Below are 26110 nucleotides of genomic sequence, written 5' to 3' on the forward strand. Positions count from 1 at the left end.
GTGAAATCCTGGATGCTTCAGCTGAATGGCGTTAGTAATAAGTATAGCCATATTTAATTGAATGCTTATCAATTTTATAGGTCAATGCTCTTTATGTCTGCTCTTCTCGTTTATAAGTGAGAGTCCGACATCTGCATCATAAGTACATCAATATATTTGTGTGTATGTATGTATATGTATTAGTGTCTATTCTGGGCAACACCTTGCAGTGTGCATACCCACATGTGTAATGTCAATTTATCCTCACAATTCTTTACAGTAAATTTTAAAATTTCAAGTATTCATATGAGAAAAATTGAGATATAGAAAGTTTTGATGTGAAGAGAAACATTTAAACAAAGGGGGTTCAAACATTTGAACATTTGTTTGGTGGTCCTTGACCCCTAAAATGTTTTATTTCCCATTATCCAATATGGCAGTATATAGAGATACATTGATGCCATCATTTACTAACTGGGTGACCCTGGGCAATTTGCATAATCACTCTGAGCCCGTCACTCTCAGTATCCTTTCATGAAACAACAGAAATATTTATGTCTATTTTCAGTGTCATTTTAGGATATGTAGAGATGTAAGAAAAAGTAAGTGTAAACTGCAAAACACTATAGCAGAATAATTAATTTTCTTGCTTTGGAATTCTTAACCCATTCCAAAGAGTACCACCTTGGGTTTAATTCCTTTAGAGCACCTCCACGAGACTCTCATTTTTCTGTTGTGAGTAGGTAACACTGCAAAAATATTCATGGATTTCAAAAATTAGAGGTGCCTTGAATGTAAGTTGTCCCCTAATATAACAAATGTTGAACTGACATTTTTTGATAATGACTCTCTCAGTATAAAAGTACAGCTCACGCAGACATAACAGCAGGTACCTCATTAGTAAGCTTTTATAAACTACATGTTTCAGGCTCTTCTGAAGCGAGAGCCCAGGGAGGGACTGAGGAACTGGGTATCCTGTGTGTTCCTCCAGATTTACCCACTTTGTTGCTTTTTCTTCAATGAACTAGGGGTCTTTACCTCTCCTGCTCTAGAAAAAACAACCCAGATTTTCCCTTTTTCTTGGACACAAAGAATCCTCAGAGCATTGCAACAATAAACTTATGCCAATAAATGACTCCCTTGTATTCACTCATTCATTCAACAAATATTTATTGAACATTTTGTATGTGAAAAACATGATAGACGTTGACAATAATACCAAGATACTATTGATTTCTGCTTCCAGACACATCCAATCTTATAGATGTGATAAGATGTATACACAATCCATGTCACTGTTTAATAAGTTCTATAAATGGTATATGGAGAAGGGCAAACGTTGTTCATGGGCTTTACCTAAAGTTGGCTTTTGATATTAATTTTGAGGGATGCGAGGGAATGACAGGTGTTTAGGAGAATATGAAGACAATTCAGGCTGTGGCAAAAGGTATAAAGACAGAAAAAAAAAATGTTGACCGTGTTTTCAGTGGAGGGTTCTTACAGGCAAGTTGTAGTAAGTAAACTAAGATTCACATGCTAAATCTAATTCAATCATCAAGGAAGTAGTTAAGATTTTGTCCTACAGGCACAATGATCCAGTAACTGATTTCAAGAAGAGACAGCTATGATTAAATTGCAGCACAGATTGGAAAGAGGGAAAACCCACTGTTTCTTGCAATGCAAAGAAAGGAGTGTGTGTGTGTATGTGTGAAAACACGCACACACACACTCCTTTCTTTGCATTGCAAGAAAAACATTCTTTTTACATGACTTATTTTCTGAATATATTACAGAACACTTATTAGCTATTATTTACTAAGTCCTTATTATATACCAGACATTGTTCTAAGTGCTTTCCATGTATTAACTGATTTAATCCTCACTACATCCCGTTCAGGTAGGCGTGATCATTATTCTCAATGCATGTGGAGAAACTTAGTTGATCCTTAATAAATATAGCATTCACAAAATATAGCTTAGATTTTCTTTGTCAAATAAAAATTGACCATTACTTAGTCAAGAATCTCTTTTACATACTTTTATCACTATCCATCCATTTTCACCAGGGAAAGTCAACTTTCAAGGAATATAAAAGAACACAAAGACAGAAAGAGATTCAGGTGGACTGAACACCCTTCTGTCAAGCTTTTTTTCTCCTGCCCATCCTAATATTCTGATTAGTATTCATCTTAGCTTGGTTTAGAGAAGACAACCAGTTAATAATCTGAAGTCAGTACATTGCAATCTGCAACATAATGAAGTGTTCTAATTTTAGCACCCCCTGTTGGATGCTATGTGTAAAACCATGAAATTATAATTGAAAGAATTAAGTAATGTAGAGTTTGGGGTAACTGATAAAGTTGTCAGGCTGTAATCTACTTTCAACTGAATTTTTACTCTAATATTCTTGAGTATGGAAACTATGGCTTATACATGATTTGAACAAAATTTGCTACACTCATTCCTACTTTATTCATATGCAAGAACTTTCCCTCCATGATGTTAGAAAATCATTTGAATCCTTTCATACCTGTATTAAAGACAGTGTAGGTGGAGGTACCCCTTCCACAATTCATATTTAATCCTTGTATTGTGTCTCTTTCACCTTATTAGCTACTATTTACTGAGTCCTTATTGCATACCAGACATGGTTTTACACATATTAACTAATTTAATCCACACAGCATCCCTATTCAAATGTTTCGATTTCCTCTCTTTGTCAATATATTTTATCAGCTTTATTGATAATTGATGTACAATATTGTACGTATAATTGACGTACAATAAGTTGAGCATATTTAAAGAGTACAGTTTGATAAGTTTTGACATTTGTTTAAATCCAAATCAAGATAATAATCATATTCATCACTCCCCAAAAATCTCCTTATGACCCATGTAGTCCTTCCCTTCCATCCTTCTCCACCTCACTCCACCCCTACCCCATCCCCAGGCAACCATTAATCTTCCTTCTGCCATTTTGGGTTAGTTTGTATTTTCTAACATTTTATTAAATGAAATGAAATTGTAGAGCATATATTCTTTTTTTCTTTCTTTCACTAAGTATACTTATTTTGAGATTCATCCATGGTGTAGTTGTTTCTTGAATTGCTGTTCAGTGTTCCATGATATGGATATAATATAATATGTTTATCTACTCATAAGTTGATGGACAATTGGGTTGTGTGCAGTTTTTGGAAACTACAAACACAAATATGCTATGAACATTTGGATACAGGTTTTTCAATGGACACATGCATTCAATTCTCTTGGGCAGACACTGAGTGGAATGATGTGATCATATGATAGGTCAATGTTTAACTTTTAAGGAACAGACTGTTTTCCAAAGTGACTGCATCATTTTATATTCCCACCAGCAGTGTATAGGAGTTCAAGTTGTTTCAGGTTTTTTTCTAACATTTGGTATAGGTACAGTTTTAAAAATTTTAGTCATTCTATTAACTGTATATAGTAGTATTTCACTGTGGTTTTAAATTACTAGTGACTGATGATTCTGAGCATAGGCATTGCTTATTTTCCATTTTCCATCATTGCTTATTTTATAATTTCTTTAATAAACTGCTCCATGTTTTGTACATTTTTCTATTGGGTTGTTTGCTTTCTTATTGTTGAGTTTGGAGTGTTCTTTAAATATTTTAAATACAACTCCTTTATTAGATATATGACCTAAAAATATTCCCTAACAGTCTGTGGCTTGTCTTTTTATTCCTGTAATAGTGACTTTTTGAAGAGCAGATATTTTTAATTTTGATGAAGTTCAATTTATTAATTTTTATTTACAGATTGTGTTTTTGATGTTGTATCTAAGAAATACAACCTCGTGTCTTAAAGATTTCTTTGCCTCTATTTTCTCCACTCATTTTTTTTTTTTTTTTTTTTAAATTTATTGATTGATTGATTGCTTGATTGCTATGTTGGGTCTTCGTTTCTGTGCGAGGGCTTTCTCTAGTTGTGGCAAGCGGGGGCCACTCTTCATCGCGGTGCGCGGGCCTCTCACTATCGTGGCCTCTCTTGTTGCGGAGCACAGGCTCCAGACGCGCAGGCTCAGCAGTTGTGGCTCACGGGCCTAGTTGCTCCGTGGCATGTGGGATCTTCCCAGACCAGGGCGCGAACCCGTGTCCCCTGCATTAGCAGGCAGATTCTCAACCACTGTGCCACCAGGGAAGCCCTCCACTCATTTTTTTTTCTTGAAATCTAATTTCTATCCTCACCAACATTTCAAGCTGTTATCTTAAAGATCACCAATGATTAATTCCCTAACCAACGGCTATCTTGGCCCTCGTTCTGAACTCCATGGCACATTTGACATTGCTGTGTATACTTTCTATTCTGAAACATTGTTCTCCTTCTATTTCAGCAATGCTCTAATCTCAAGGTTCTATTTCTGTTCCATGGAATACCTGTTTTTTCTTTATCTACTTCCCTTTTCTCCTTCTATTCCCCAGAATATGATCCTTCTTAAGCCTCTTCTTCTTCTGCATTCTTACCAATCTGCATTCATTAATCTTAAGCATACGATTAATAGCTCTACATGAATTCTTCTGAATTAATAATTATAGGCTTGCTCTCTTTCCCGATATCTGTACCTGCATTTGCAATTGTCTTCTAGATCATTCCACTGGGGCACCTTATACTTCAAATTAAATATTTATATGTACACAGTGCTTTCTCCCAAGTTGATTCCTCCTACCATGAACTTTATATCTGCTTATGGTACCATATTCTCTTAGTCACATGGGTTTAAACTTATAAAACTATCCTCATTAATACTTCTATCTCTATCATATTCTCGAAGATGAGATTAACAGTGAAATTTAGCTCAGGTAATGTCTCTTCCTTGGTTGCACTTATCTTGAACACTTCTCTATTGCCCACAAAAAAAAAAAAAAAAAAATCAAAGATCTCTAAATTGTCATTCAAAGCTATTCATAATATGGGTCCAAAAAACATACATTGCTAATCATAAGTCTTTCAGTTTTTTTTTTTTTTTTTGGATGACTCTATTTGCCATTCTCAGTATTTACTGAAAATGAATGACTCACTAAAATTGCTGGTTTCCTCTTTGCTTCTTAGATGCTTTTCTACCCTGTCTCTCCTTACCCATATCCTACTTATTCTTCACAGTTCAAGTCAAACATAACAACTACCAGGACACCTTCTCTTCTGCCCAAGCAGAAGTAATTTCTTTTCCCTTTGAACTCATTTCTACATTACCTATCTCCTATTATATTAATCATTTCGTACCTTATATTTTATTCAGTATACATCTTATTTTTGCTTCTCAGTAATAATTATATTAAAGACATTATAGCCTTATTTATGTTTGTATTGCTAAAAGTGCCCACTGTATTGCTAAACATGCTTTGTATTGCTAAACGTGCTCACTGTTTTTTGTAAACATTTATTTTAGAAATGAATGAAAATGCTTTAGTCAATTTTTTCTCTATTCGATTAGTGCACATTAATATCTCTTACTTTATCTCAAATATTTCTTTTTTTATTGAAGTATAGTTGATTTACAATGTGTTAGTTTCTGGTGTACAGAAAAATTATTCAGTTACATACATATATATATATATATATATATATATATATATATATATATATATATTCTTCTTTGGATTCTTTTCCATTATAGGTTTATATCAAATTGAAGACTTGCATGTAGTTCAATGTATGTGATGGTAAATGGCTGTTAAGGAAAATTTATCAGGAACTGGCAGAGTCTGTCTTAAGTCATACTTTCCGATGTTTCCTAATCTGTTCATTGGATGTATATGTATATCTTCGACCTTTTGGTCATTAGTTTTATAAATTAGAACTAATCGTTGTTTTTGGTTCTTTGAGAGCTTTTCACAGTGAAAGCAAAGATTTACTCTAAACCTCCTAGAAAGAAAGAGGCATAGGTCTCTTAGAGTGCTTGTCTTGGATTTTTCCCATATGATGCACTTTACAGCCAAGGGTATTCAGTTCACCTCCTGGTCACAGAAGACCCTTGTTCAGCTATTTCCTCACATAGCATAAGCACCTCTCCTGGTTACTTTTTACCCCAGACTCTCTAGGCACATAGGAACTCCAGAAAAAAGATTTTATAAGAAAAAATTATCATTTTAGAGTGTAAAGGTTTTCTAGTTGCTTTTTGTTTGTTTGTTTTTAATAGAACATGAGATCAAAATAGCAATGCTATGACTCATCAGCAGCTCAGCAGTCCCACTAAAATCAATAGCTGCTTTCTGGGAGTTTGGCTCTAGAAAACCTTTGTCCTGCCAGAGAGAACAGCAGGGACAACTGAAGACTCTGAGTTCCCTAAAACCTTTTCTCCTCTGAAGCATTATTTTATAACACTTCATAAAATATAGAGAATCACTCTTCTTCAGTTAAAAGACTGACATTTAATTGATTCAGGTCTTTATCCTGGTCTCTATAACAGGCTATTCCCCGGTTCTGATAGAGTAGTTTCTTGCTTTCTTTTTCCCCAAGCTGAAGAGGTTTTTTATTTTCCTAGAGGTTTTCTCATAATATTTTAAAACCTCTCATCTCTTTCCTTGACTAATACCTCTAGAGATGGTCTTATTTTATATTCAGGTAAATTAATCTGTGATGAAATACTCTGAAAACCTGAGAATTGGTTACCATAAATAGTAACCATATATATATATTTTTTTCATGTTGAAAGTAGGAAAAGGAGATATGTTCCATTCTCATCTACCTTATATCACCAGGAGTTCTTCTCCAGAGAAATTCAGGTCCATTCTGGGGAAAAAAAAAAAAAAAATATGGAGGACTCTTTCCTATCTAAAATACTTGTGGATTGGATTATGTAGCAAATGGTCCTTTACCTTAAAAAAAGTCCTAAATCAGTAAGTTCCTTGATAATGATATGAAACATCACTAAGACTATGGAAGACCTAATTTTATGATAAAACAGTACATTTCATAGTAATCATCCAATACCTAACATTTCAACATTAGACTTGGGCATGAATGAACTGACTTCAGGTTTTAATCTTCATACAAAAAATTAAAGAAATGAAGAAACTGAAAGAAAGAGAAGATACTGTGACCTTGTAGGTGGGGCCTTTTGGGTCCATTCAATGTACCTTTGTTGTTTCAAGTGTTATAGGCCTATACTTCCCCATTCTGTCAATTCCAAAGGAGATTCCCCTTGATTGTGAAGAACTGTATGTATAGAAGTGCTAGTAGGTTTGGGACCCCTTTCAGCTACAGGATTCCGTGACTGATGATTGGAATCTTTGTCAAAGGGAGTCTCTACCCATTTAATGCTGCTTGGGGACCTATTAATAGTAACTTTACTGAAATACAGAGGAAGACATATTGAATAGATTTGCTTGTAACCTCTGTTGGTCAGATTAATCAGAGTAGCCAGTGGAATGACATACTCACAGGAAAATTCATGAGAAGTGTTGTAGCAAAAGTAGAACTGAAGTTTTCCCTTCCCTGAGAACAAGGAAAATAAAGGGAAGAGTGAACAGGCTAGAGAAGAAACATAATCTGGCCTGAAAGTGTTAATCACTCCTTGTTTTACTTTAACTGTCACTAATCTGTAGTAACTAGATTTGTACTTACAAAGCTAACCTCACTCCCTGACACTATGTAATTTACATTTGGCACCTGTCACCCCTAACTCTGTGTGAGTTACATCCTGGGCCTCTCACTCCCTAAGCTTATTATGTCCCGGCACTTACATTCCATACGTCCCTCATAACAAATCACCCCTTATAGTTTTTGCATTTCAGAAACAAGGTCACCGGCCGATAAACCAGAGGCAAACAGACGCGATTACCAGACTGCTGTACACCAATTTCCAGGCAGCCTGATGCTATCTATGACTGTTTTGAAATAATGCAAAGGAAAGGAAGAATGCAAGACGTTCACTACTTTGATCCTTATCATATACCCCGCACAGCGAGCCCCACATATAACATCTTCCCTGATTCCCAAGGAGGGGGAGACACAGTTCTTGAGGCGCTAGCCTGCTGTGTCTTCCCTTCTGCCTGACAGAAAAATGAAGCCATCTCTCTCTTCCTCCAAAATCCCTGTCTCCGTATTTCTGTTTGGCCTCAGTGCACAGGGAAGCCAATATTTCAGCAACAGAAGCAGTGCAGTGTAGAGACGTGTTGGATATTGAGGGGAAAAGGTCCCCATAGGTCTCTTGCATTTCTGCCTGTCTTTAGAGCAGTCACTGGTTCCCTCTGTTCTGAATTATCTTTGCAAGAACATTTGTATAGCAAACAGCCTTGGAAAATAGATGTAGTATTTCTCTCTGGGGCAAGTGACAGGCATGTTTATTGTCCATTCTCATGTCCATGATTCAGGCTTCCTGAGTTCAAGATTCCTCTCCTATAAAACAACTCACTACGTATACAGATATCATCTGGCCGTCTTACTATTGGCCTTTGTGAATTGAGGCTCAGGAAATTGCTGCAAAGGCTAACACTCTGCCTCTGCTATTGCCACGAATAATAAAGTCTTTTTCTCTGATCCAGGTGTTGCATGTCTTCTGCCAGCATCCAAGAAGCTGTGACAGACTATCCTGTTAGCTTGCAAATAGGGTAAAATCTTGGACATTTTATGGTTCTTATTGCCCTTTCTGACCAGTTTCTCCTTTCTAGCTGAAACTGTGGCACTGCAATGTCCTAACTAACTCTATTTGTTTTAGCAATCATTTATTAAGACAGAAATTTTTAATAGAAATACAATAATCATAATAATATGGAAATAATGATGACAAATTTATGCAGCAGTCACTAGTAGAAATCAATCAAAGTTATCAGAAGATGAAGTAAGCAGCTTGATGCCATATTGAAAACATATCTTAAAAACTCAAAGGACATTAAAAAAACTGACAAATTAAAGGAACAATGGTAAATCATGGCTTAGTTAATAAACAGTCAATAGTGAAGCAATAGTTGGGTATAGCAAATTTTTCTTTAAAACAATGTAGCCATATAAAATATCTTTAAAAAGAGAGCCCACCTCTCTCAACCAGGCTAAGTAGTACTGTTTAGGTACTTTATTTAGGAATTGGCAACTATGAGGGATTACTCAAAACACCTCCAAGTGTAAGATATGGAACTCAGGGGCAAAAGTTGTTGAATAATGTAGCTCATTTGTTAACAAGCAAAAGCACTCCACTAGGGGTCAGCACTGCTGAACCTCCGTCATGGATGAGCCATAAGTAACAGCCCAGGGATGAGTAGCCATGAGACCTTGTAGGTAGCCTTGTATTGTCCGTGTAGCCCAACGTTTTGAGTGCAGGTTGCTGGATAGTAGGGACTAAAGACCTCAGAAGATAAAGGCAGGCGATGCTCGTATGGCAGGCTCTGAACATACCACCAGCAGGAAGGTGTAGGACGTGGTTTCACAGGAGCTGTGTACAGGCATGCTGGTTGGCAGTTGGTGGATCCCTTCCAGTTTCTTGGCAGTCCTTCAAGAGCTGGGTTCTGCCATGACTGCCACTTGCTAAGCAGAGGACACTGATACTGAGCAGGACCCTGTGGGGTTCCTGGGTACAAAAGCCTTTTTGTGTCCCCCATTTCTTGATTACAGGAAATAGGCTTTATTCAGCCTCCATGACCTTGCCTGAGTTCCAACCAACAGATTCAAAGAATTGCTAATTAGGGAAGGGAAGGGATGTGGAGACGAGGGACGGGCAGTCAAAAGAAACAGTAGTGCAGCCTTGGGGCAGGGCCCTGGTGCACCATCAAGGGATATGCATCACAATATCTTTGAGCTGTCTTGTAGATACTGAAACCACCACCAGGTGAGAGAAAATAACAGTAAAGTATAGTACACTGCCCACAAGCATGTCGACCCCAGACCGGTTGGAACCAGAAGGTTGATGATGCTGACCCCCACTTACCTCACCACCAACCAGTCAGAAGCTTGTCCACGAGTTGATCACACCCTCTTTGAACTATTACTATAAAACTTCTCGGGCTTCCGTGGTGGCGCAGTGGTTGAGAGTCCGCCTGCCAATGCAGGGGACACGGGTTCGAGCCCTGGTCTGGGAGGATCCCACATGCTGTGGAGCGACTAGGCCCGTGAGCCACAACTACTGAGCCTGCGCATCTGGAGCCTGTGCTCAGCATCAGGAGAGGCCGCGATAGTGAGAGGCCCGCGCACCGCGATGAAGAGTGACCCCTGCTTGCCGCAACTAGAGAAAGCCCTTGCACAGAAACGAAGACCCAACAGAACCAAAAATAAATAAATAAATAATTTTTAAAAACCTTTAAAAAAAAACCAAAAAAACTTCTCACTACCCGCCCCCCCCCCAGGTTGGGACACACAGTTTTGAGGGCATTAGCTTGCTGTGGCCCCCTTTGCCTGGCAAAGCAAGAAAGCTCTTCTTTTCTACTTCACCCAAAACTCTGTCTTTGAGATTTAATTCCATGTCAGGGTACAGAGGTCAGATTCAGCTTCAACACCTCTGAAGATCACATGGCGGAAGAGTTACTAGAGGGGACAAAGGAACATGGCAATAACCTCTGAGGGAATGACAGCTGTAGTTTTTAGCCGAGCAATTATTGAAAGACAAGATGACCTTAGTGTGGATTCTAAGTAAATTACCTACACTTAGTGCTATTTCCCTCTTTTGCTGTGACTTCTAGAAGTTTTTAAGTGATGAGCATTGGCATCCAATGCAAGCTTTATTCTGACTCACAGTTTCAAAAATGTTGATAAACATAACTCAGTTATTTAGAAGTCAGGAAATGTGACTAATTACAACCATAGAAAAGTACCCACTGAGTCTCAAAAATAAAGAAATTATGGTCTTATTTACCATTCAGCAAACCATGCATTTAGAAAAACAATATTCCAACCTTCATTAAAAGATACTTGAAAATCTGAGGATAGATTAATGTTTATTACATCTGCCATATTAATTTAAGATAGGCCACACTTATGATCCAGTAAAGGTTTTTTATGTGTTATGTGTGGCCTTTAATGTACATGTAGGGGTCATTAAAATTATTGTGCTTAGTACATTTAAATATTTTAAATAAATTTCTCACAAGGGATACTTTGGATTATGGCCAGTGGGGCAACAGAATGAGAGTCACTAGGCCTGAGTTCTAGCTGTGACGCTGCTTAAGTAAATCACATAACCTCGGCAAGAATATTTACTAACTGTATGATAAGTGAAGCCCATTAAACATCTCTTAAACGTTTAGAAATAATTCTGATTCTATGAAAATGTAACTGTGACAGCAATGAGGTACCATAAGAAGAATTCATGTACAAATGAGCAATTGGCCTTTACAACAAATACTTAGGGACTTCAGCATTTCACTCAGCTACCTGATGGATGTATGGGAGACACAACCCTGACTGGACATGTTTCAGAACAGAACACAGTTCCGGATGGTATTTGTCCTCCAGAGTGGCTCGTGGGTCAGAGTGTAGCATATTTTTTTTTGGATTGCTTAGCATTCTGTTCGTAGCCTGAGGGCCCCAGAGAGCTGGCCTTACATTAGAAGTCCCTCCAGTACCATCTCAAGATCAGTGTTTGATCACCATAGTCATTTACTGCAGGAAATTAAACCAGACTCCCGGGGACCAAGCCACCATCAGCTGCAGCATCTGGGAGACAGGAAATGGGAGCAGGCCCACTTTAAACAATCTGCTGAACAAATATAGACTTGAAAATGAAAGAACTACAATGATGTCTGTTTCTGTTTCCTGAGAAAGATTTCTGAAAAATATTTCACTCAGTAGTAATGGATATTCTAATTTTAATATGGTAAGTACACCTGTGATCATTACAAAACTTTACTATGATTTACTGTAAATCTAATCATTAAATAAATACAGTAGACCACTTGTGAGTATCAATATAGCTAACATTTTAAATGTATTTCTTTCACTTTCTCCTGTAGCTTCATTTAATAAAATATGAAGTCCAGAGGAAGACACTTTGTTCTTGAGAATCTCAACATGCATTATTACATTGGTTTCCTCACATAGAGAGTGTCAGAGTGAATGTAGCTCATTCCAAGGGGAAACAACAACAACAGTTAATAACCCTACTGTATGGGAATAAAGACACAGACCTAGTAGAGAATGGACTTGAGGATATGGGGAGGAGGAAGGGTAAGCTGTGACAAAGTGAGAGAGTGGCATGGACATATATACACTACCAAACGTAAAATAGATAGCTAGTGGGAAGCAGCCGCATAACACAGGGAGATCAGCTCGGTGGTTTGTGACCACCTAGAGGGGTGGGATAGGGAGGGTGGGAGGGAGGGAGATGCAAGAGGGAAGAGATATGGGAACATGTGTATATGTATAACTGATTCACTTTGTTATAAAGCAGAAACTAACACACCATTGTAAAGCAATTATACTCCAATAAAGATGTTAAAAAGAATACAAAATACAAAATAAATAAATAAATAACCCTACTGTAAAGGTTGACAGGATTTATGGTGGAAGAGAGCTTTTAAATCCAAGTGTTACAATCTGCACATTCAATTGAAATAAACAGCATGCTACAGTCCATGAAGCAATAGTGACAAGGCAGTGAACTGCTATGGGAGGTGTTATTCTTAGCCTTTTATTGAATTTTCAGTCTTCTATTCTCATTATCTTTGACAATTAGTAGTTACTGAACTCCTGCCAGGGCATTGGCCCTGGACTTGAAGCAGTACCATATTGAGAGATGGAAGAATAGTTATGGACCATTTTCAGTATTTACCTTTGAGATTTCTTTGTTCTTGTGTCTGGAGGCAACCACATTGGTTTTGCCTCTTGCCTCCAAGGAATAACTCTCTTTGAATGTCATTCATGAATTTGTTTTCATAAAGCCAGAAAAAGTTATGTAAAAGTCAGGCAAATGACTTAGTACTACACAACCACAAAAAGGTATTTTTTAATTCAAAATTTAATTTTTAAGTGTTTAGTCTATTTGTACCTATCTGCCTATGGTATATTTTATTGCTTAACAGAGCCATTGCTCGATATAACTAGTAGTGATGAGTTATCAATTGTCCAAAGAAGTAGAGTGCTTTTGCTTTGTGTTGGTTGGTTGTTCTTTTCTTAGCTTTTTTTTTTCAATCAATTATCATTCTTTCTGTTTGGGTCCTAGGGCAAGAATATGGAACAGTTCCTGACATGAAAGAATTTCTAACTGAGGGTGTAATAGGAATTCTCTGAAGGTAGAAATGGGAAACAGAACTAGAGAAGACTATTTTGGCTTCAGGAAAGGTGTCAGTGACTCTGATGCAACATGGAACAAAATACTCTCTCTTATCCCATTAGTGTTTATGATGAGCTCAACATTTTCAAAAGGATAATTATTTAACTAAAAACAGGTAAGGACTAATGGGTATGAAAAACAGCATTGCTAACAACATTCAGACCATGGATCTCATGTTTTAGAAAAATCTGACTCCATACCATCCAAACACCTTCCTTGACACCTAGGTTATGTCAGTTTCATATGATTTGAAGTTCATGCTCTTTTCTAACATGTTGAAAATCTATAACATTTTACAGACTACAATGAAATATGCATAATTCCTTTCTTGCATTTATTCCTGAGTTACAAATGAACCATCCAATCAACTATACTTACTTCTCTAACTGTAGAGCCTCTGTAGACTCACAACAATGTAATATATCAGACCAAAAATTTTCAATCAAATTCTGTATGCAGACCTTCCATATGACATAGAGACTTTTACCCATGTTTCAGCTAGTCTAGTGACAAAAAAAAAAAAAAAAAAATCTAATATAATCAGGTAGTCAAAACTTATAGCTCAAACTCTGAAGTCCAACTCACAGGATTAAAATCCTGGCTACACATTTACTATCTGTATTATCTTGGACAACCTATTTAATTTATCTGTGTCTTCATCTTCACTTAAAAAAAAAATGGAAATTAAAAAATAGTACTTATCCAACTGGGTGGTTTGAGTTTAAAATGATGAAGTATATGTACACAGTGATTGGTAAATAATTAGAATCAAATTAATAAAAGGTATATTATGCTTCTTGGCACAGTACTGAATAGACAAGGAAATGTTCTTTAAATTCACTATACTTGGCTTCTAGGAAGAAAGCATGCTGTTAAACTATCTACGTTTTGAAGAACCTAGGGTAAGCAATGTCAATACACAAATCCTACCAAAGCCTTTCTGTTCAGACAAGAAGAAATTCCTTGATCTATGAAGAATATTCTGTAGCATGTACCCAGTGAATCATTTCTACAGTTTTTGAGAATGCTACACAGATTATCTGGGTCATGTTTCATACTACTTATGCCCTTTGCACCTATAATGAATAGCTTTTCTTGGTCTCTGTCCTAAAATTTAAATTCAGTATAGAGAAATCATGAGAATGAGGCTTAGGTCCAAGAAGCAAATATCATATAAATTACCAAATGATATCTTGCATACTTTTGACACAGACATTCTAGTAAGCATTCAGTGGGCATGATATCATTTAGTTGTGACGACCTTCCAATGAATTAGGCATACTCTCCATTTTACAATTAAGAAACTGAGTCTTAAAAATGTTAACTTGTCCCAGGGCATATAGCTAGGAAATGGCAGAATTTGTATTTAAACAAGGACTAGTCGTAATCCAAGGCCAATTCTCTTCCCACTACACTAAATTGTCTACTAAGCATTTCTTCCCATCCCCACACCCGTCTCCATTCCAATACCAATAGTCTTTAGCCCCTGAGTCCACACAATTTCTCTCTATAAAGAGTTCCAATGTGCTCCATGTAGGGTTAGATTAGATACTGGTTTCTTCTTCAGCTAACTTCTCCTTAGGTGAGTGATCACGCTAAGCCTGGAAAGAATGACTGGCTCAGAGGAGTGGAACTCTTCCCTATTTGAGTTACATTGGTAATGTCTGCACTGTGAGTGAGTTTCATGTATGCCCGCATGAGTGGCTGTGACTGGAGTCCTGAGAAGCTGCCATGCAGATGAAGTCTCCTTACCATTGCCAATGCTGTGTTGCTGTCATTGCTGCTATGGCCAAAAGCTTTATGTCAGTGTTTCTTGCTGCATGGATACTCTGATGTTGTGACTGCCATATGCTCTGTTGCTATTGATGGGATCAAACAGTGTTCATTCAACCTCTTTCAGACCTGCCTCAACTACCTCTCAACTCAATCCCTCTACAGAAGCACCCGTGTAAGTGGTGGTTTATGGATTTTAGGTTTAAATCTTTCCTTTTTGGGGTGACCTCTGCTTAACCTATTCACAGAGCTGACAGGTTAATCAACACTAGCTTTGTCATAGATTCAGAGATACTTGCCAGCCCACTTCAGCAAAGCATGGCATGTGGTTTTGAAACATTTTCCTTAGTATAAGGTGCTGCTTGCATCTTTCCAGATACAAAACAGCTTAATCTCTCAGTTTTTGGATGAATAGCTTTCCTAATATGCTGTAGGTTTCTGGGTTTATCTACACATCCCTGCCTCCACCCTTCATATCGAGTCTCCGAGCTTGCTAATCATGTTGCTAAATCTTAGCATTTCTTATAGACAAGGTCATGTGCTGAGCACTTTCAAATGATTAACTTATTGGGTCTCACAGTGGTCTTACCATTATCATCGCAATTTTGAGATTGAGGAAACTGAAATGGAGAGTGGTTTAAAAACTTGCACATAGTCACACAGCTGGGATTCAAACAGCCTTCACCAATGCAGCTAAGATCAGACCAATGAAATCTGATTTCAGAATCCATGCTCTTAGCCACTAATTTATGTTGCCCTGAAAATCAGAACTCTATTTAAGAGCACATCCATAGTTTCCCAACAGCCAAGCTGTTCTAAACAAAATTAATGAGTCTTCACACATTCGGACTCTGTGCTTTCATGATCTTCAGAGCATGTACCCCATCCTCTGGTGACTACCACCAATGCGTTCTTTTATTCTGGTCCATACTATACAGACAATGGTAAGGGAACATGTTCTCTTTTTTTCTTCCAAATATTTATACTTTTCATTCAGTGGGGGAAAAAAAACCCTGTAACATAAACCCCACAAATGTGTTGAATAAAAATAATAGTGACAATTGTTTTTAATGTAAATAAAGTAAATGTATTTAATACAAAGAATATTTTCCCAAATCACACATTAAAAAGCACTTCAATAGCGAAAAGAGGAAGAAAAATACATGCTAAACTTGAACTTATCATATTCAAACATCTCTGGCTCCATGGTTATGAAGTCCATGGAGGTAAAATTCAAAATTATCTTGTACTTGTCAAGCAATAAATTCAATATTGTAGTTAACTAAAAGAGTACTGTAATACAAACAAAATAGTGATGGACGGTGAGGAGACACAGGTGTGAGTTGTGGTTCTGATGCTATTAACTATGTGAGCAACCTCTGATAGAGTTGAACCCATCAGAATTCACAGGACTAAATGGGCTTCAAGGTGTCTTTAAACTCCAACACTACATGGATTTCTGATATTAGTAGCACATTACCTTTATTTATTATAATATAACATGTCATATTATAAGCCAGATTCAATGCTAAGTGTTTCCACGGATAATAATCTGTAGTCAAAGTACAATGTGGACTTTCTAAGTATTCATGTTAGTCCCTGGTGGCAACTCTCATTGCTCTATAACAAATAGTGTCCTAGTGACTTAAAATAGTTAACATACTTTCCTATCACAACTTACCACTAGAAATGTCCAAAAAAGCAAAAAAAAAGTAAAAATTCTTCTCTTTGGAGACAGTCGAGGACATGTTCATTCAAACACATGCAAAAATAATTTGTGTTAAGAGAAATAAAAATTCCTAGGTATCTCAGAAATCAATTTATCCAAATTAGGATAAATCCACCCTACACATTCTTCACTTACTAGGCAATTGCAAACCACCAGTAACACAGCAAGTCGGCTCATAAGTGTTAGAAGATGATTCCGGGAGTTGTGGCTCTGGTGCAACATAGACTGGAGGGCTACAGGAAATGGATTCAGGGCTCTGAGATTGGCATTGGCTAGAGTCACATTCCAGAGTTTGGCAACTCTTAGACACGTGTCTTGAGTGGACAAGATTTTGTCATGTTTCTCACAGGTTGGCAGCTGTGGACTACAAAACCCATTTGCTGGCTACTTTCTGACTAGCAAAGCTGAGAAACACACTCCAACACAGCTGAGGAACTTCTTGATTGGCATATTGTCCTTTCACATGGCCCAGAATTAGAGCATCTCATTTGGACAACCCTGGGGAGAAAGGCACTTTGCACACAGCTGCCTCTGTGCGTAATTCCTGTTCACCATTGGGTACTTTGCAGCTGGTGGTTTCCCTGAAGGTTTCTTGAAAGTTGTCCAGGAGACAGGTCCTGCTGTAGCAGCTGCTGGGTAAAAAATATCCATCTTCAAAGTTTATAACATTCGATTCATGTATGATGGCAGAGAGAGGTGGGACATTATAGAAGCTCTTGAGCAAATGGCTGGATCTCTGGGTCATACTGTGAAAATCCTTGATTGAAGTTGGTCCCAAGGATCCAACATGCTGATTTAAAGATTAAATTCATTACTGAGGAGGTTATATGCTCAATAAAATGGGTATTGGCTTCTTCTCACAACTCTTTCTACCTCATTGCTTAAGCTAATTTGAAGGATAACATCTCATTAGCACTTTGTTTAGTTATATAAGAAGATGATGCCTTATTCACAAAGAAGCCAGTCCATTTTGAATGTTCAAATTGGCTTTCATGTTAGCCCCAAAGCTGACTCATCAGGGTGGGACTTGTCAAATATGAGTCCCAACATGTCACCAAGCTAACATTTTTTTTTTTCCCTTAGTCACCATGCCTCTCTTTACTGGTAAATGGACAAAAAGAAATGTATGTGGAAATGGCCAATTGAATACTGATTAATACTCAGCACCGGAGTTTGGAGAAATGGCACCTTGGCAGAACTTGATAATATGATCAAGACATTTTAGGTAAGAGGCTGATTTGATTGAGCCCACCCTCATTATCCTTCTTACTCTTCACCCAAACTACTGAATGGGGCCATTGCCCTATAAACATCTTTCCCTTTGTCTGACATTTTGTTCCGCTCATCTTATTGAAAGCAAAATTTAAATGTTGTCTTTTTATAAAGCTTTTCCCTGATTTTCCTGGTTAGATGTTATTACTTATTTCTCTGAATTACCAATGGATTCTGACATGTTCTTTATTATGATTGTATTTTACACCAAGTAATGTGTTTACTTATAGTTGTGCTTGATAATTTGCTTTGTAACAAAACTGTTTCAGGTATGCTTTTCATTTGTGTTTACTCAGTGTTTTGTTTTTGACGGCAGAATGATGAACTCCTACATTTTCACATTATCATGCTGCATTTAGCATAGTTTCAAACTCAGCACAGAACCTACCGGCAAAATTTCTGTAACACATTCTATGATTTATTTAGCTCAGCTTCTGACAGTGAAACAACAGAAGTATATTTTTAGCACAGCACTTTGGTCTCCCTTTCTTGGGTCTGAAGCAAACCAAGAACATTGAGAAACTTTGAACAGCACTTATACAAGATCCTCGTTGATGTGTAATGGTCTGGGGATATTATATATTGAAAAGGACACTTCTGAGTGTCCACATTCAGCTTGACAGGCTGTACACTCAACTTGTGCATAATGTCTTTGTAATAGATGCAAATTATTTATAATTTTGAATGACCACTCTTGTGTGATGAAAGATCCCAGTATGTCCTCCACATGAACCCTACAACAACTAATTTAATTCTTTGCACATTTATATTTATCATTACACAGAGGCTTCTATTGCAGCTATGACTCTCCTGCTTAAATGCATTAAATGGATTCTCATTGCTTTTAAAAATAAGATCCATTCCCCTTAGCCTGGCCTACACCATCTTTTAAGATCCAGCTGCTGCCTATTTTTCTAACTCCAAATCTTATCACTTCTCTTCTGCCCAATACGCTTTATTCTCCCAGGTCTCTACTCAGCTCCTTGACCATGTCAAGCCTTTCCTTTCCTCAGTATTTTGCACATACAGCCGCCTGTTTCATTCCTTCACTGTCCTCTCCCCCTCTTTATACAGCTCCCTTCCTCATTTGTTGTGTCTCAACTTAAGTGATTTCCTTCATCATCCCACTTAAAAAAGATACCATTCTCAGAGAATCGGTTTTTTTTCTTCACAAAACTTATCTCAGTTTATAACCATTTTACATGTTTCTTCATTATGTCTTTGCCAGTACACCGTGAGTTCCATAAAGTCAAGAAGTGTGTATATCTTTCTCACTATTATATCCCCAACACTGAACACCATTTCTGGCTGTTACATAATAAGAGCTCCATAAACATATTTTGAAAAATTAATGACTAGAAGGTGCTAAATGAAAATTCACTCAGATTATAATTTAATGTCTGAAGGAATACAGTTCTGAAACCTGAACATACCCAAGAATTGGCAAGGGTACAGAGCTTAAAGAAAAAGAAATAATGATAACCATGCCTACATTTCAACTACCCCTTTGTGAAATAAGAACAAAATCATTAAGGAAGCCTCTTATTAACATGGCACAAACTGAGTCAATTATTTTAAAATAACATTTGATTGCACATAGGAATGTTTTTGAAAGCTTTTACCAAGAAAAAGGGCACCACTTTTCACTGTCAGCACGGAGTCCTGTTGCTAAATTCTGAGGGGCAAAGACAGGACATCCTCTAGGCCAACATTCACACAATTTTCCCCAGCAGTCAGCCTCCTTATTAACCTCACAATGTGTAGTAAATTAGTAAATGTCTGTGCAGGTCCAAATCTCCACATGTAAGATAGTGTCATTTGTGAGTAGGTCTGTCATTTGTGAATAAAGCCACTCCGTGAGTTCTTTTCTCTTTGGGATGAGGCACTAACTTGCACATTCTATTTAACTGAGTGTTGAATTAGTAGGTATTTCAGCATACAATTTTGATTTTGACTGGTGCTGAATTTTTAGAGGGAGTTACCTGGCTTATTACAACGGAATGACGTAGGTGAGGACAGCTGGTCACTTGCAATTGTTTTCATTCAACCTACTAAAAACTAAGTATTAATTTTGTAGATACTTGAATAATGATAATTATGTAGTCTATTTCATAGAATTCTTGAGAAATAGGTAGAAATAATTACCTGATTGCTTGTGGTGATTGCATACTTTTCTACTAAATGGTTGAACAACAATTTCCCGGTCTTGAAGTATACATGATTGCAGCTGCAGTGGTACCTCCTAACCACCAGAGGGTGGAATATTAACATTTGCTGTGGAGAAGTGATTAAATATAAGGGTTTTACAGTTAGACTGCCAGCATTCTAAGCTGAGATCTACAATCATAAACTATAACCTTCATTTTCTGAGGTGGTTTCTTCACTTTTAAAATTAAATTTATGAGTATCAACCCCATAAGTGTATTTTAATGATTATATGAGATGATATATTATATAAGATACTAGATTGCCTGCCACATATTGAGGGATAAATGAGTAGCAATTATTTCTGATCAGGTTAAGGACCATCATGTAGACCAAGGTGTTGTTCTTATGGCAGCATCAATCTGGGATTGATATCATACTATAAGGTAAAATTAAAAAGTCTCTTTTTTGTGTTTGAGATTATGTTGTTTGTGTCCGTAAATGTTGCACATTCCACCCTTTTAAGGGTTGGATTGTGTTTATCATTACCATTAAAGGCCTAGCCAACCTGTCTCCATCTCTCAAGAGCTTGGCCCTTGGTAGCTATTAGGTTGAATAGTTTATATTGCTTTTATATTTAATTATGTGGCTATGTTGGACTTTAATCACTTGTTCAGCTGTATCAAAGTAAACAAAAATTCAAAAATTAGAGTTACCCTTCAGTAATATGATTCACTTAAGTTTTTCACAATTTATTTCCTCTCTCCTTGCCTTATTTTATGGCACCAAACAAACATGCCAAAGCACCTAAAGTTAATTTAAATCCATTCCTCTGTTCCAACCCTAGATACAGTGTATAGCAATGGAATATTAGGCTGAGTGAAAAAACCTGGCTTCTAGCTCTGTTGGTTCTGTTAATTCACTGCATGAATTTGAACGTCACTCTGCCTCTCTGGATATCCTACAACATAATGAGTTTAGATGAGAAGATCTCCAAAGTGCTTTCCAGTTACCACATTCTATGATTTTCTAGGAGAATCTCAATACCTTAGAGTTGAAAAGGACATTAAATGGCATCTTGTCAAACCTACCTACTGAGTGAAAGCCACACTTTCATTTAAGCCATATAATCTTTATTAAGAGTATTTATGAAAAATTTTAAAGGACAGACAAAAGATTGATGTTTGTAGACAATTAGATGCCATGCATGCTGGTAGAAATCCACAACTATAAATTAATAGTTCTATTGTATTTGAGAATAACTCCGAGAATAAATAAAAAGTATGTTTCTCTGGCCAAGAGCACATTGGTCTACCTCAAAAGAGTGTGCTGAGGGGAATGTCCAACTTCCTTTAGATATAACATTCTGTAAAATAAGTCAAGTACCATGTAACACTTCTCAGACACTGTAATGCACACACAAAAAATTTTAAGCTCTGGAATACTCAAAATTATGACATTATGACCATAATAATGATCCTATGTGGAATATGGAAATAATCTCCTGCCAACTTTCTCTGTTTATAATGATAAATAGATTCTCTTAGAATGTGATAATAAAAGGATTCACATGTGACAACGTTTCTTCTCTGAATCTATTTCTAAATAATTGTGCTTCTTGGAATAATCCTTGATCATTGACAATTCAATTAAATCAGACTTTGATTCAAAGAGCCAAAAAGAAAAAAATAAAAAATCAAGAAAAGTTAGTTGATTACACAGTGTCTATGTAGCCTTTAATGACGAGTAATTTTTAAAAAAGAATGAACCATAGTATCTCAACCATCTAAGCATTAACCCCCATATTTTCCACCCCTTTGTTCATATGTCATGGATGTGAAAGTGTCATGGCTTATTATAGTAATTACACAGTTGCTTTTGTTCCTTTCCCCAGATGCACTTACTCTGGCCTACTTCTGAGGTTAGCATTTGGTGAAGTTATTTTTCTGCCTTTGTGTGATCCAAAAATGTGAAGTTTTTTGAGTTCTTCCACTTCTACCATGGGTACCTGAAGTTGTGATAATATGCCATTGAGATGGTGCTAAATAATTTTTTATGATAATGATGACCAGAGGATTGATGACATTGATGGCAAGTAGCTTAACTAGAGTTCAACCAGTAAAAATGAATGTATGTTTGATGTCACTGACATAGTATGTATTCTGCAGACTGTCACCCTAGCTCCATTTTATTCATTCATTCATTCATTCAATTAACTTTTATTGAGTCTTTATTACTTGCAAGATTCTGTTAGATAAGATTCCATCATATTTTTTGAAAATATGACAAGGGTAAACAAACAGACAAAACAGTACTAATTAAACAAAATAATAATTTAAATGAAACATTTAAAATAGAGACTTTGTAATTAACAGAATATAAATATATATAATGCTGGCATTGTGTAGGGAATGATCAACTCTATTGATTTTGGAGTCTATTTAAAAGAAGTGAGAGAAGAGATAGCATTTCCATGGGTTTTGAAGGTTAAGGGAGATGTGGCGTTAATTCTAGAAGTACTAGACCATATAAGAGCTCAGATCTACACCATGTGTTCAAGGAAATGGAAGTAGTTAGCATTGATGGAGTGCATGTTGGTGGAGTGTATGTGTGTGGGGAGTGGTGAGAAGAGGACCTGGGAGACGGCAGAGGTGGGCTGCAAATGGCCTTTAACATTGTATTAGGGAGGCTTTATTGGGAAGGGGGTTGTTTCAGGTTTTAAATGAGTGTCTCATTTAGGAAAACATTAGTTACAAGTAACAGAAATTGTAATTCAAAATTGCTTAAATCAGTGGTCCACAACCTTTTTGGTACCAGGGACCAGTTTTGTGGAAGACAATTTTTCCATGGACTGGGGAGGGGGAATGGTTCAGGTGGTAATGCGAGTGATGGTTCAGGTGGTAATATGACTGACTGATGGGGACCAATGGGGAGTGGCAGATGAAGCTTCACTCGCTCACCCACCGCTCACCTCCTACTCTGCGGCCCGATTCCTAACAGGCCACTACAGGTCCGCAGCCCAGGGGTTGGGGACCCCTGGCTTAAATAATAACATTTATTGTCTCATGTTTACCAAAGTCCAGAAATAAGATGGTCTGGGCTCTGTTCCTCAGCATTTCTCTTGGTTTTACCTTCTTTCATGTGATGGTTTACTTTTCAGGCCACACGCAAAATGGATTCAGCATTCCACATATGATATGACAAAATCCAGAGGAAGACATGGTTGCTTCAAAAAACTTCACAAGGGACTTCCCTGGTGGTGCAGTGGTTAAGAAACTGCCTGCCAGTGCAGGGGACATGGATTCAATCCCTGGTCTGGGAAGATCCTACATGCTGTGGAGCAACTAAGCCCGTGTGCCACAACTGCTGAGCCTGCATGCCCCAACTACTGAAGCCTGTGTGCCTAGAGTCCATGTTCTCACAAGAAGAGAAGCCACTGCAATGAGAAGCCCACGCACTGCAACGAAGAGTAGCCCCTGCTCACCACAACTAGAGAAAGCCCGTGCACAGCAACGAAGACCCAGCGCAACGAAAAAAAAACCAAACTTATATATACTACCAAAGTAAAATAGATAAGTAGTGGGAAGCAGCTGCATAGCACAGGGAGATCAGCTTGGTGCTTTGTGACCACCTAGAGGGTGCGATAGGGAGGGTGGAAGGGAGACATAAGATGGAGGAGATATGGTGATATATGTATATGTATAACTGATTCACTTTGTTATAAAGCAGAAACTAAAACACCACTGTAAAGCAGTTATACTCCAATAAAGATGTTAAAAAATAAAATAAAATAAAACAAAAACAAAAACAAAAAAACTCCACAAGATGAACTTTACCATAAGCACTTCTCCAGATCACTCCTTTTTTCTCATTGGTTTAAGTCATATCACATGCTCCATTCTGGACGATTCACTTTCAGTAGGGATTGGGGTGCCACATTCAATCCTGAAACCTGGGACATAGCCATGCTGATATAAAGAAATGATTGTGGGTAGTTAAGAAGAGATACACAAGCAAAATTCAGTTCCTGTGGGAAGAGGAGAGAGGAGAAAAACAACTATGAGGGCAATGAACAATAGGCTACCCACATGCACTTACATATTTTCTTTCCACTTACGTATTTTCAAATGTAGATATATGCATTCCCCCAAACAAGAAAACTTAGTAAACTATCTAGTTATCCTATCCAAATATAAGCCTATGATATCAAGGAGTCCTCCCTCTCAGCTATTTCCTACTCATGATACTGCCATGTTTCCGGAAGTTCTCAGGAGACTTCTATGAAAACAGCTGTCCTTATACTGATCAAATAGAAGAAAGAGAATGACGCATCAACATTAAAAAATGACTCAGAAATTGTATTCCTTTTATTATAATACAATGAATATGTGGTTAATTTCAACCATACTTAACATGTTTGTTTCATTACACAGGTTACTGAAGTCAGTTAATATTGTAACCTCAGAATTCCATTAGAGCTTGCATAAGTCTGTAAAAGGGTCTTATAAAAAGTATTTTGACAATTCCTTCATCTAAAACAACCAAGCTAGTACTTGCTGAAGCATCACTGCTGTCTCTGGAACTTTTCTTCTTGGATCTGACCAATGACTAGTTTAACCAAAGTAAAGTATCCTGATAAGGCTGAAATGACCACTCATAGAAGAGTTTAGGATAATCTCCTGCCCAAACTCTGATTCCACTTGCCAAAAATTCCAGGGAACTAACTCTGTATTGGCAGATAATTCTTCCAATCAGGGAATCTGCTCCATAAATTAAATACTTCTTTTTAGACAAATAACAGTAGATTTGGAATTCCCAACAGACATCTTTTAAAAACATTAATAGTAAGATTTATGAACTGATATCAGATTAAATGAGTTTATTTGAAAGGAAAAGAGATCTCTTGTACTATTTTTAACTAGAGAAGTAAGGGGGAAAATAGAAGAAAACAGAATGGATACTCTCTGAGATAAATTATTTTAATATTAATAGGATTTTAAAAAATTATCATTTGTCTAGGTAGTAGAATATAGACTCCAGCCAGATAATAGCTGAGATTAACTTTGAGGTATATAACTGTGGAGTCACAGTCTAGAACCCTTAAGTTGATTGATCAGCAGTAGAAGCCAGATATACAGGTTGGTTGGTAACAAGAAGTTTGGCGGATCCTAGAAGCCATGTATGTTGGGCGGCAAAATCTGGACCCATGGCTCAGGGAAGGGAAGCCACAGATCCCATAATCCAGGGGTCTGAAGCCACGGGATGCACAGCCTAGTGAGTAGCAACTTCTAGATCCATAGCCCAGGCAGTAGCCCCTGCTGGACCCACAGCTCAGAGATCCCGTGTGAGTTGACCGGCAAGGACTGCAGGGCGTGGAGGTCCTCGGATGGTAGCAGAATGTCTGGCAGGGACTGGACACCACACGGTACATCTGGCACCTGGTGGGCTCATCACAGGTCTCCTGACAGCCACTGTAGAGAGAGGAGCCCAGCTGGCAGGAGCTGGAAGAGCTGAGGTCAGTGCTGTAGACCAGGTTGCTGGGGTGGAAGGAGCCTGGGTAGCGCAGATAGCCTCCAGGGGAGTGGGAGGAGAAGTTTCCAAAGCAGCAGTTGTAGGACATGTTGACAGGAGATGTGAGTTCAGCTGAGTTACTGTGAGAAGATGTTCTGATATCCTTGGCTTCTCCCAGCCATGTTTATATATATATGCTCAGTACACTGGATGTGATGCAGACCCTCCCTGTTCTTGTGCATGTCTTGTCATAAAAATAGTTAATTAACCTAGGCTATAATTATAACTGAACACATTCCTGTGTTTTCTTAACTGCTGTTCAATTAGTCTGCTTTATAGAAGCCACTCTGCTTCTCTCTCTCTTTTTTCTCTTTTTTTTTTTTTTTCAGAAATTAGGTTCGGTTTGCCTTCAAAGACATTGGTCCTGATGCATAAAGATGGTGCCCTTGCTTCCTCACTGAGAT

General features: G+C 37.5%; 2 protein-coding genes across 2 annotated transcripts; both read right to left on the reverse strand.

Moving 5' to 3' along the window:
- Positions 1 to 16845: 16845 nt before the first annotated feature.
- LOC118894066 (keratin-associated protein 27-1) lies at positions 16846 to 21212 on the reverse strand. Its single transcript, XM_036849715.1, is given in 4 exon segments — positions 16846 to 17029; positions 17031 to 17247; positions 17250 to 17508; positions 21183 to 21212. Coding segments are annotated over 4 exon segments (690 nt in total).
- A 4036-nt stretch (positions 21213 to 25248) lies between these two features.
- LOC118894067 (keratin-associated protein 13-1-like) lies at positions 25249 to 25779 on the reverse strand. The gene has a single exon (XM_036849716.1). The coding sequence runs from the start codon at positions 25753 to 25755 to the stop codon at positions 25249 to 25251; it is 507 nt and encodes a 168-aa protein (XP_036705611.1). The 5' UTR covers positions 25756 to 25779.
- Positions 25780 to 26110: the final 331 nt, after the last annotated feature.

Source organism: Balaenoptera musculus, chromosome 4 (assembly GCF_009873245.2).
Source record: "Balaenoptera musculus isolate JJ_BM4_2016_0621 chromosome 4, mBalMus1.pri.v3, whole genome shotgun sequence".
Taxonomy (NCBI): Eukaryota; Metazoa; Chordata; class Mammalia; order Artiodactyla; family Balaenopteridae; genus Balaenoptera; species Balaenoptera musculus.

What these genes read in the sequence shown, in the direction of transcription:
- LOC118894067 (XM_036849716.1), bottom strand. Translation starts at nt 25,755, where the DNA reads ATGTCCTACAACTGCTGCTTTGGAAACTTCTCCTCCCACTCCCCTGGA.